Source organism: Antrostomus carolinensis, unplaced genomic scaffold (genome assembly GCF_000700745.2).
Source record: "Antrostomus carolinensis isolate BGI_N321 unplaced genomic scaffold, ASM70074v2 scaffold6509, whole genome shotgun sequence".
Taxonomy (NCBI): Eukaryota; Metazoa; Chordata; class Aves; order Caprimulgiformes; family Caprimulgidae; genus Antrostomus; species Antrostomus carolinensis.
In genome coordinates, this window is record NW_010336317.1 from 331 (window position 1) to 13,787 (window position 13,457).

Genomic DNA, 13,457 nt, shown 5'->3' on the forward strand with positions numbered 1-13,457 from the left:
AGGGGATCTGTCATTAATATTTTGTGAAGCTATTAGGACCAGATTGTGATAATCTCTGCTCAGGTGCAAATAGGACCCAGACTCCATCAACCACAGGAAAACAAATTCCTAGTTTCACTTCAGCTTCAACTCTGCCCCACTAGACTTTGCGGCTAGATAGGCACGTGAAAGCATGCTGTGAATGCTGACATTCAGCAGAAGGAACAAGTTGGTTGGGAGAAGCTCTCTGACTACCCTGAAGCAGCACAGGGCTTCCCAGGACCTTAGAGAAGAGCCCCAGGTCAAGCCAAAAAGTGACAGGACATTCCTATCACATGTGACAGACAAGACCCAGTTCTGCACAACAGGTTCGCCACAAAAACCAGCCCACTTCAGACTCAGCATACCAAAGCCAAGCATCCACTGAGGGACAGAAGCTTCTTGCAACAACAGCATTCAGTAGGAAAATGAACTCAAGCAGAAACAAAACAAATCTCCATGACCACATCTGAAGTTGGCTTCCTCACAAGCTGACATTGTTCTGCTATTCTAACTCACCTTCTTTGGCAGGAAATGGACTCCAACAGAGTATTTGTCACTATTGGTCCACAGCTCGATCTGTGCCAGGACCTGGTTGGTGAAGGAGTTGCTCATAACAAAGCTTGGGTGACCCATGGCACAGCCCAAGTTGACCAGTCGGCCCTCTGCTAGCAGTATTATGTGACGGCCATTCCTCAGTGTATAGCGATCCACCTGGGTGGGAAAAAGCAAGAGGAGTGTGATGTCAGCATTTCAAATCATGCAAAGCGTGGTAGGCTTTCTTCCCACATCAACAATTCATTAGTGTGTTCACAACACAGACTCTGATTACAAATGAGACAGTCCTCCCTCAGTTCCCAGCCAGTGTTTGTGAAGCCTGTAGCTATTCTGGACTTCACACAACATGAATCTCAGCATCTGCTTCATACTTAAACAGTTATCCAGTTCTTCTGGTTTTTCCACATGCATGTTGTCTCAGGTGGCTGTTCTATATGCCCAGTTGTAACAATCAGTGTGGAGAGACAGGAGAGAAGAGGAAACATCTCTGTATGCAACAGTCCAGAGTCTTTGCATCTGACACAGGAGTAAGAGCCAGAGTCCTCAGCCTGATGAAACTGCTCCCCTATAGCTCTTCTCACTTCCATAAGGCCAGTGCTTCACAGGACAAGAAACAGCTGTCCTAGCTTCTGGTGTTCCCTCCTTTGCTCTCACAGGGCCAAAGACATGGTCCCCCACTCAGACTGATTTTCAACCTGTGCTGGGGACAACAGGACACTGCACACAGAACCAAGTCTCAGATGGGCTAAGGAGACAGGGTTTCAGCTGTATGAGAGAGTCCCACACACTTCAGAAGATAATGCCACTTAATATGTGTCTGGGCCAGATTGGGCTCCTGCAGTTAACTCTGCTTCTCCTTTCCACCAGCCACTCGCTCTTCTCTCCCCTGTAGGAGGTTACAATATTAAAGCTCAGCATGAACCACCAATATGGCCTGTAAGTTACAAGAACATTCAGTATTCACTGGTATTTATTGCTCCTGTCATGCCAAGCATATGGGAGTAGAGTAAACCTTTGGAAATAATTAAAAGAGAATCAACGACCAACTCTGACAAAGGTTAATGCTTTAGACAAGTCCATTTATCTTAGGCTGTCATAGCACAGCAACTGTGAAAGACCTAAAAGGGTCCCTCCCCACAGCTGTATTTAGACTTTTCATCTCAAAAGTTATTTAATATGAAGCAAAACATACATCACTTTCAGTTTTATTCTTAAAGCTTTGGCCTGTAACTTAAAAGCCATGTGGGATGAAGCTTTAATTGTAACAATACCATCTTCTGAAAAAAGCATCTCTGTGCAGATCCTTAGCAGAGATGTAATAAGTAAACCAATAGGAGCCATTTTATTAGAAGAGGTATTTTGCATTCAGAGCAGGTCTGTGCCTTCAATCACAGCACTATTTTCTACTTCATAGAATGGTTTGGGTTGGAAGGGACCTTATTCAACCCCCCTGCCATCAGCAGGGACACCTTCCACTAGACCAGGTTGCTCAAAGCCTCATCCAGCCTGGCCTTCAACACTTCCAGGGAGGGGGCATCCACAACTTCCTTGGGCAACCTCAGGGTACTTCTAGGGTTCATATAACAAATTATGTTTTCAGCACAACATATGCAGACAGTAAAAACCTCAAACAGAAGCCCTAAGTAACATTCTTAATTTCTCCTGTCCAAGAGCAGTACAGCAAGGTAGGGTTAGTAAAGATGCTCTCCACTGAGCAGCTGCAGTATTTCTTACTGATGCTGATTCTCCACTGTGGACCTCAAGTGACAGTGCTCAGTCCACCCCAAAAATACCACACGGGCTATCAAAAGATTATGGGAGGAAGTCATGAAATAAAGAAGAAAGCAGTCAGAAAGCAAAACACTAAAATCCCTAAGAACAGCTACAATATTACTTATATTAAATGTTATATTTACACATTAAACTACTACAAGGTAGCAGTTAAGTAGCATTTCAGCTTTGAAGTCTGAATCAGGTGGTTTAGATGTGAAAATATTTTACCCACACAATGTCCACAAAACGTGCACCTGGAGAGCTGCTGGCTTGTGCATGGAATCACAAACCTTCAGCAACCTGCTGGCGTGACTCGTTCAATGCGCAGGGTAACGTAGAAAATGCAAATTAATGTCTTTGCACAGAAATAAATACAAACTAGTAGTGGTACCAGCAGAGGCTGAAGTCAGCACTGTGGAAACACATCTCCTCTATGGGCAGATAAACAGGCTGATTGATAAGTTCGAGAAATTGCTACAGAAGTAGAATTCAACTTATCCAAGGATTAAGTTCATTTCCACACTTCTACAAATGCTGCCTCCGTTTCCACATCAGCATTTAGCTTGCTCTGGATTTGCTCATTGCTTTGCACTTCCCTCCACACCATGATACATAAATAATGTATTTTCAGAGCCAAAGTTCATTGATCCCACCCTGACCATTCCATCCCTTCCAGAGCTGAGCTCGTGCTACTCAGTCTCTACTACCAGAACACAGCTGAGCAGGACTGCAGTGCAAACCCATATTGAAAACAACCTGCCAGCTTTCCAGTAATAAGCCTATTTCCTCCTTAACTGTATTTTGAAAGCAACAGATGAGTCAGAATGGCACAGTGGGATGTTTTCCTTTCCCAAGTATTAAATATTTCTTACAGCAGCTCACCACTTGTAAATGGAGACCATATGGTACTGAGAACTATCCTGCTGGACACTTCCACAATTCTCTGTACCTCTAGCTGAAGTCTAGCAACCCTCAGCCCTGGTATTAATCCACTGATCAAGAGATAGATGTCTTCAGAGGAAGTTAAGAGATTTTTGCTCTTGTACTGCTACAGGACATAGAAAAAAGCTGCCAGGTCTCAGTAAACATTTGAGTATTTAGAGAGTTAGTACATGGTATAAAACAGGATACCTCACTGTCGTGGTTTTGGCTGGGACAGAGCTAGTTTTCTTAGTGGCTAGAATAGCCCTGTGTTTCGGTTTCAGTATGGGATTTAGTATTATAAGAATCTTAATATACTGATGGTTTTAGTTGTTGCTAAATCAAGAACTTTCCAACTTCCCATATCTTACTTATCTGCAGGTGCAGAAGAAACTGGGGGCAGCATAGACGACCTAAACTGACATTTGGATATGGCAATGGGATATTCCATATCATATAACATCATGTTCAGTACATTAATGAGGGTCAGCCAGAAAGCTTGCCTTCTCTTTGTCTTTTCTGGGATTGCAGTTTCAGGATTCTCTCTGCTCTGGGATCACTAGCTGGGGAACAAGCTGGGCATCAGTCAGTGACGAGCAATTGCACTGTGCATCACTCATTTGTAGATTCCATTATTACTATTATCATTGTTACTGTAATTATTATTTTAATTTTATTCCATTTCAATTGTTAAATTGTTTTTATCTCAACTCACAAGTTCTCATTTTTACTCTTCTGCCTCTCTCCCATTTCCCAAGCAGTAGAGGGTGAGCAAGCAGCTGTGTGGTGTCTGGCTGCTGGCTGGGTTAAAAGCACCACATAAGGATAAAGTGCAAGACCTCACACCTTTAACAGAGGACTGACCTCCCCTTGACACCCCCAAAAGACCAGGGACAAGATCAACACAGAAGTGTCCCTTTGATGAATCTGAACAGCAAAACTGAGAAACCAGCAATGGCCTAAGTGCCAAACTGATAACCTCCTTCCCAGATTTCAGTGTAAGAGCAATTCTATCAATTAGTGTAATGACTTATCACTGCTGCCCTGAGAAAGGTCTCAACATAGGCAGACAAACTCCCATGCAGGTGGTGAGGGACAGAAGATGCAGAATACCTCCTGGCAGCTCATTTCTAAACCTAAAGTTAATGCATGTCCTGGAACAGTTAAGCAATTGCAGCAAATACCTACCTCAATGCCTTTTAATTTGTTTCAAGCATGGAATTCAGGGCTCTGAAGTCACATTTTGCCTCTCAGTCCTGCCTTTGCTCCTTTTGAAACAAGTAAGCTTTCAAGATCCATCCCTGTTCAATTGCCCAGCCACCACAGCAATCAGGCACAGAGAATGAAAATGAAGAATGAAGAAGCTCTTACAACAGAACTTCATGTAATACCTGCTCAGCAGGTACCTCCTTACCTTGTCATGGTCTGAAGTCTTTAGGGAGAAGAAATCCAAACAGACACAAAATGAAGCATAAGGGTATTCCACTAGCACAGTGTTGCTACACAGAGCTTTAACTACACCAGTAACTGAGTCCAACTGGAGAGTCAAACTGGTTAACAGTGCTTCAGATCCACTGCAAGGAGTCAGCAAAATCCAAGCACTAACCTGAGTCAGGGACCAGCTTTTATTGGACTTGGCAATGTACACATCTATAGGCCATCCTCACTGCAGTGAAGCTTCAAACATGCAGAATGGCCACATAAGCTCAGATTTACCTCTAGGGACATCAGGTCTCCAGTGGTAACCAGTAGATGGGCAAGGAAAAGTACAAGAACAGACCAAGGGTAAAATGTTACTTCCTCCAGCAAACCCGCTCAGCTTCAGCTATCTGTGCATCAAGCAGAGACAGAGGTCTCCACTCAGGGCAGTCAGAGACACCCTTACAAACTTTAGCTAATGACTTCAAAGCAAACACACTTGTGGCACCCACAGCATGCCAGGCAGCTATTTTCACAGCTTTTGCTCTGTGAGCAGGTAACTCCTTTGCATCACCCTGAATGTCCTGCTTCCAACAGCAGCAGCTTATAAAACAGACAAGAGAGATTCAGAGTAGGATGTAGGTCTTCAGCATCAAACCATACAGATGACCTTGATCCTAATTCCATCCTTTTGAAAAGGTAATATTCTGGTGTTAACCAGAAACTTGTTAACAGTTTTCATACCCTGGACTAGACTGCATGTGATTGCAGCTAATGCATCTGGGACAGACTAGCTCCTTCTATATATATATATTTTGAGTATATAAACAAAAAGGGACCTCTGCCAAAAGTCACTTAATTTTTCATAGGGACTTTAAGAGCCATGTTGAATGGCCATGTGCTGGTAGTTTGTACGTTACCTTTAACAATTTTTACTTTCTGAGCAGTCCCAGTTTTACTTTTACAGCCCAAGCCACCAGAAGGCAAGCAACTAGCTGCAGGCTCCTCTAGGGTAAGAGCTGTTGAACAAACTCAACTCCACACTAAGGTCATGGGCAAGAACAGACTTGAATGGAGTAAGAACTTGAGGATACAACTTCATACCTAGTTGAGGCCATGTAGAGTGTCCCAACAGCAAACAGGATACTGAAAAGACTCTTACAACTGGGTAGGTAAGAGTTTGATGTGAGTGGCCAACAAGCCACAGGGGAATATGAAAATTGGAAGAGCAGACTGAGATCTACTAAGACAAATGCTTGGGTGTGGTGGGTTTTTTTTTTTTAAAAAGTAGAAAACCTGTCCTAGAAAACCTGTCCCAGAATCCTGCTATCAGCAAGCACACTCCCTCTTTAAAAGGTAACTGGAACTCCTGTGCCAAGTCAGACAAAGCCTGGTTTGCTTTATGTGATGTTCTCTCTCAATGCTGGTGTTACAAAACAGTTTTGATTTAGTTTTTTGTTTCTCTGCTTTAGGACACACAGTTGAAAAGCTGAAATTTTTAGATCTCTATTTTCCTGTGTAGCTACAGCTTGAAATAAATACATGGTGGGAATGCAAGCTAAGCAAGTCGCCTTGTCTGCTCACACATAGACTTCTGGTCTACACAGATTTGTAAAATGAAGCCACTAAGTCTAGAAGAGAAGTCTGAGCTTGGCAGAGCTCCAGATAGGCTTTCCTGAGGCTTCAATTTCAGAGTAAAAAAGAAATGCTGTGAAAACAAAGAGAGGTATGAATTTTTTTCAAACCTTGACAGAACCCCAGAAGATATTTCCTTGAGATACACTCTAATCCTGGCACCCTGCATCAGGACCAAGACTGTTCTGCTGTAGAGCAGTTCACAAGCAAGTCACTTCCTTAAAGGAAATTCAGATCAGCCACCAGAAAATATGAGCTCTGTTCTTCAGTTTTATATGGTTTCTAATGGTCTGTTCTGTATTCATCATCTAACTTGCTTCTTGAAATTGAGTTACAGCATTGTTTTCAGCTGGGGACTATGAAAAGAAGCATATTTCCATACCTCCTCACCATACCTCAAACATCAAAGCTAACTTCCTGTATGGAATGAACTTGACTAAATTAACTGTCTACACAACCAACACTAAGGGGTAGGCTCCTGTTTGTCAAGGAAGTAGGAGTACATGGAGAAAGATGCATCCATATCAGGTGCACCTTGCTGGAGACCACGCTGTACACCTGAGCACTGGCTGCAACCAATTACTTTAACATCAACACAAGAATATTGCATGCAGCTTGTTCCAGGTTAAGAAGGGAAGAGCAGAACAGAATCTCCATTCTGATCAGCCCAGAGCAACCCTGCCTTCCGAGAAAGCTGAAAACACAAAGTACATGAAGAGAAATACCCCTCCTTTCTGGAAACAGACAGTGAATCGCTATTGATTCTTTCTAGCAGGAAAGCTTGTGCAAGAGCTGTCTCACCTGAGGTTTAACATTCACCACTTCTACTGCATTTTCATTCAGCCACTTGGCATCAACTTCCACATCAAAATGGCCAATGTTACACACTATGGCATCATCCTTCATTTGCTCAAAGTGCCTGCAAAAAAAAAAAAGTTATATCAAAGTTAATGCACAAAAAAAATTTTTCTTCAGCACCAGAAGATGCTCTGGTCCATAGCTCTGCTCAAAGAGAAATGAAAAGTGCCTGGCTCACTGACTGTATTTGACTCTCGCAAGATATGTGGGTCTGGTAATCTTCCAGGCATGTGAAGTCTACTGGAAAAATCTCTCAAGCATCTAGGGAAGGACACTTCCCAAGGATATAAGAGGTTATCGGAGATAAAATATTTTCCCAGTATGAAAAGTAGCATTATTTCATTTAACTGGTCAAAACTGAAATACCTGTAGTTAGTTTCTTTCCTATACAGGAGAAAATTTTCTTAATGACTTTAAAATTTCCATCAGTTTTACATCCTTAGAGGCCTTATCTCCTCCCACTTCATCTGATCTTCCACTACAACATGCACAATCATAATGGCACAGACAGGAATGAGTTTGTGTAGAGTGGAGGAGCTATAAATTCAGATCTCAGAAGCAATAACAAAAAACCTGCAGGGTGGTTTATTGAGAACAGGCTAGTTTCAAGGCTGCTGTGTGTACTCACAGATGGAATCACTTTCATCCTTTATCTACCTCCTCTTCTGTTCACATTTACCTGGCCTAACACTGAACTTAGCCCTGATGCTCTCAATCTCCAAAAGTCTACCTATTCCTCTACACCTTTTTTCCTCCATCACTACATGTTGTAAGACAGGAACAATTGCAACATGGCAACATTGAACAAAACTCAAAGATCAAAGCCCTGATTTCTCCCTAAATTGATGCTAAATTCTGATGTCCAAAAACAAGACTGTGCTAACCCTCACCACATTACTGACAAGTTTTGATTGTATTTTAAGTATCTAACTGTACAGGTATGCTTCACTAAAGCAAGTAGCTAGATCATACCTGCCCTGAACAATGTCAGTGCAGCCAGTGGTGGTAACAAAGATATTGCCTTCTTTACAGGCCTCTTCCATGGTGGTAACTTCATAACCTGGAAAGAGAAAAAAGTTAATTCTTCTACACAATCACCAACACTTATTAACAAATGGACTTCAATATTACAAGTAGAAATAGAGAAAGAACGAGTAATAGAAGTCTCTGCCAAGTCCTGACCCATGGAGAATGCAAGGTAGTGGGCATACTTGTCTTACTAAATACCAACATAGCACAAAGATATCTAACCCTCACCTGTCTCCAATCTGTAGATCTACAGTCAATGTCTTATGCCCATGGGTGTAGTATATGGCACAGCACTCAGACTAGATTCAGGGAGTCAAGTTTGCAAATGGAAGTGCACCCACAACACCTGCAGGTTCCCATCAGGTATGAATTGAAACGGGATAAACTGGTATTAAGAAGCATAGTCACGTGAGGCAACCACAAAAGAAGAGCACAGCTACCACAGCATACTGTGAGCACAGCTGGAAAAGCAGAGAGCATGGCATTCTGCTCCAGAAACATCTACTGAAGGTAAGGCCTGGTGTTTTACTGTGTAGATACTCTAGGGAAGTCTTAAGCCACACTGGAATTTAGAGTTGCACAACTTGAAGATAATGAACCCATTCAAAACCAGGCTCACAGCATCAGAAAATGAGGGGCTTACTCCACTGTGATCTCTGTCCTTGACTCCAAAGACACAGAATCACAGTGGTTTGGGTTAGAAGTGACCTTAAAGCTCATCCAGTTCCAACCCCCCTGCCATCAGCAGGGACACCTTCCACTAGACCAGGTTGCTCAAAGCCTCATCCAGCCTGGCCTTCAACACTTCCAGGGAGGAGCAGCCACAGCTTCTCTGGCCAACCTGGGACACTGTCTCACCACCCTCACACCAAAGAATTTCTTCCTCACATCTCAGCTCCATCTCCCCTCTGACACTTTCAAGCCATCACCCCTTGTTCTCTCACTCCCTGCCCTTGGACAAAGTCCCTCCCCAGCCTTCCTGGAGCCCCTTCAGGTACTGGGAGGCCGCTAGAAGGTCTCCCTGGAGCCTTCTCTTCTCCAGGCTGAACAGCCCCAACTCTCTCAGCCTGTCCTCACAGCAGAGCTGCTCCAGCCCTCGGATCATCCTCGTGGCCTCCTCTGGACTCGCTCCAGTAGGTTCATGTCCCTCTTGTGTTGGGGGCCCCAGAACCTCTTCAAGGCCTATACTAATCAACTCCTTCATTAACTGTAAGGAAAGAATTCCTACAGTTAAACTGGATTCACCTCTACCTCAACAGGGACAGGGCTGAAACCCACTGAAGCTTTCTTGGCCAACTGTCATTTATTGCTCTACAATGACACACAGAGACTCATCAGATGCACTAATTCCCGCATCTCCTTCAGTTCTCACCTTCCATGGCTGCCTGCAGTGCATTGATGGGATCGATTTCAGTGATGATGACTCTGGCTCCAAAGCTCCGCAAGGCCTGAGCGCAGCCCTTGCCCACATCACCATAACCTGCCACGACTGCTACTTTTCCAGCAATCATGACATCTGTAGCTCGTTTGATGCCGTCAATGAGGGACTCTCTGCAACCATAAAGGTTATCAAACTTGCTCTGCGGAAGAAAAAGGAGCAGTTTCAGAACAGATGAAAGTCACTCAAGTAAAAACTCCTTAGAGAAAAAAATGGACTTAATGCAAGTACTACAAACCAGGAGGCTGACAGTCAGCTAAATACCTTAACCACAGTGAGGGATGGGAAGATGATAACCTGGTTTGATATTTTTATTCATCCAGTTTCAATCTACATAGTTATATACCAGATACAGGCTTCAGCATACCCCTGGTGAGAAGCATTTCATGAATTTGTGTCTACTGACCAAGGCTTGGACATGCTAAAAGCTTGTTAGAGGTAACCTGAATTTATCAAGTAAAAGCACAAACAATTCTTGCATACAGAGGTAGGTCCAAGTTCCTCAACCAGATCTTCACCAGTTCTCTGCTGCTGTTTATCAGACAATCAAACCAAGTGCCACAGGTAGACAAAAAAACACCAGCAGAATATCTGGCAAATTAGTTAGCACAGTTTTATCTTTGCAAGACACACACACCCTGCAGAAGCAGCAAGCTGCCCATATGAACCATAAAAAATTAGTTCCTGCAGCCCAAGACAACCAAAATCACATCTTCCCCCAGGAACAGTTACGCTAACACTGCCAGGCCTCACCACTGGCCAGGTGGTATTTCTATCTTTGCAGCTGCTGCTGGCAGAGGTACCTCATCAGATCAACTGACCTTTACCAGCCACAGGCTCACGTAGGTCACGCTTCTCCAGCTGGTACCCAACACCTACCTGTGGGCTTTAAGCTCCTCAGAGTGAGGACATGTCCCTTGCCACAGGAACTGACTGTACCCCAGGAGCCATGATTTCCAAAGGTGTTTTCACATTATTAAAATGCAGAAGAGTGTGTTCTTAAGTACAAAAGAAGCCTCTGATGTTCTGAAAACAGGGTATTTACAATGGCATGTCCCATTAGAGACATCATGGGCTCACTTCAAGGATACGGTGAAAATCTCTTCAGTACCAGGTCAAGAACATCTCAGCAAGAGCAATACTTGCCTGGGAATGACAACATCCCAACACCGAACTGGTCAGACAGCAGAACACAGCAGAAGGGCTCTAGCTGCATTACCTTGGTGACAGAGTCATTAACATTGATTGCTGGCACTTTCAGGGTGCCACTGGCCTTCATCTTGTACAGGTTGTGAACTCCAGTGGTCGTCTCTTCTGAAATACCTCTGATTCCTGTGGGGAGATTAAAAGGATTCACCTGAGTTGGCATTAACACCACTACAAACCAACACATCCAGGTGCTGGGAGTGTCCTCCAAAGGCCCAACTGAAACAAACCCTTTGCAGGAAGCAGGGAAGAGATGAGAACCCTCATGTGGATACTCAAACAGTAGTTTGAAACTTCAAACCAGTTTCTTCCCCCACAAGGCAATTAAAAGAGCAGGACAAAATATTCTCTGAAAAATGGAAGGGACCAGCTCTAAACCAGGGAATCAGGGAAGACCCCACTCCAACCTATTTTCTCACAAAATGATCAAAAACTCTTCTGCAAAAAGGGCAAGATGTTCACACCTCAGTAACGTTTTCACAGCCTAGTCCATTCTTGCAAGGTGGCTTGAAAGAAGATGATACCTAGATAACCACACTTAAATCTAAAGCACTTGGATCAACTAAAGAAAAGTAAAAATCAAATACACAGTTGACCTTTCCCAATCCTCCTGTTGTATCCAACTTCTCTGATTAAACAGCCAACACCACCCCTACATCTGGACGCTAACTACAGGAAATTGCAGTGTCAAAGGTATTCCTAGCACAATCAAAAAACACTGTTGCAAATATATCCTTGTTTGAAAACAGTCCAGGAGGCAGAGACCAGAGAACGGACCATCTAGAAACATCAACATCATATAGTGGACCAAGATCAGGAACTGTCACAGGGTTACACAGCTCCACATTCCAACAAAAAGCCAACGCTGCAAATGCAACCCCTGCTTTAAGGGTCCTGACTCTTCATGGCCCTTTTGAAAGATGAACTAGACGATCTTTAAGGTCCCTTCCAATCCATATGATTCTATGATTTAAGTAAAGGAGCCAATTGCTCAGAAGTGGCATCACTGAACAAGACCTCTGGATATCTCTCCTCTCTAATGTCTCAATACCTCACTGTATATAAACTGTTTAGTTGCTACACTGGGCAACACCCTGATTACTTAGAAAGCCTATCTGCACAAAGAAGTACACAATTTATGACAATCAGAGTAAACCTGAAACTAAACTATCCACTCTGGCTGAATTTTTACTGTAAAGGATATGGTAATTCCATCTGCTCTTTAAGGACTGGAGGCACGCTGCAGGGTAATTATTTTGTTGAAGTATGAACTATTACACAGAATCACAGTGGTTGGAAAAGACCTTTAAGATCATCGGGTCCAACCATAAACCCAACACTGACAGTTCCACCTCTAACCCATGTCCCTAAGCACCTCATCTACCCATCTTTTAAATATCATCAGAGAAAACAGAGGAATTCTAAATCAGGCTGAAACCATCAACACAAGCAACATCTCTATAAAGAGATCTATGTGGCGCTTGGAGCTAATTCAGATTCACAAGAAAAGACAAAATATTAAAGTGATTAATACCAAGTTCTATGTACACATAGAGAAGATACTACCCCTGCATGCACATGACCTCTTAGAATAAAATTGAAAGCATGCTCATAAGCAAAATAATTTTATAGTCATTTTGAAAGAAAAACTCATAGAAAATAAACAACATTCATAAATTGTTTTGTTCAGGTCAGGCCCTTTTACTGATGAAGCAGGTGACAGCCCAGGTTATCCTACGTGAGTGCACATGAACAGACAGAAATATTGCTCTTTTTCCTGTCATTTTTCTTCATTCCTCTCCCTCACTGTAAAATATATAATCATTCTGAATTCCTACATACATTTTTTTTTTATCCACACTCATCCACAGCCCCTCCTAGTATTTCAAACAGGTAAGCACTAGCCCTCCTATTTCACAAACAGCAAAAGCAGAGGAGCCAAAGGACTAGCCCAAGATCAGCAGCTAGCAGCAACGGCAGAGCTCCTCAACTACAGCCCAAGCACCTCCTCAGTAGCCATTATTACTTTAGGGATGGGCAAATGGGAACCAACAACAACCTCCAGCAAAATCCCAAGAATTATTTATGTAGTCTGTTAATTCTGGGTATTGAAGAGAAGTGTTGTGGTGGCTTAACGTGGTCAGCAGCCAACCACCACCACACAGCCGCTCACTCACTGCCCCAACCAGGGAAAAGGAGAGAGAATTGGAGGATTGAAAGTAAAGAGACTTGTAGGTTGAGAAAATAACAATTTAAAAATTGAAATATAATAAAATTAAAATAATAATTACAATAATAATGGTAATAGTAATAATAATAAAATATACAAATGAGTGATGCCCAGTGCAATTGCTCACCACCCACTGACCAAGCCCAGCCCAGTCCCAGATAACGATCCCAGAAGGAGAAAGAATCCCAAAACTGAAACCACAATCCCAGAAGAGCATGAGCCCGAGTGACCCTCATTAATGTACTGAGCATGGCAGGATATGGAACATCCCACTGGCAGAGCCCAACACCACTCTGGGTTTGCTAATTTAAATATTACCCCCACCTAGTCCTTTGCACCTGCAGACCAGCAAAACACAGGGAACCTGGAAAG

The 13,457-nt window shown here is 43.1% G+C and overlaps 1 protein-coding gene across 1 annotated transcript; it reads right to left on the bottom strand.

Annotated features, from left to right (window-relative positions):
- Nucleotides 1-537: 537 nt before the first annotated feature.
- Nucleotides 538-13,031, bottom strand: AHCY (adenosylhomocysteinase; the record flags this gene model as incomplete). Its single annotated transcript, XM_010174788.1, has 6 exons — nt 538-732; nt 7,126-7,243; nt 8,155-8,242; nt 9,584-9,791; nt 10,869-10,991; nt 12,952-13,031. Coding segments are annotated over 6 exons (812 nt in total), but the record flags the coding sequence as incomplete, so codon positions are not given.
- Between the last annotated feature and the right edge of the window lie 426 nt (nt 13,032-13,457).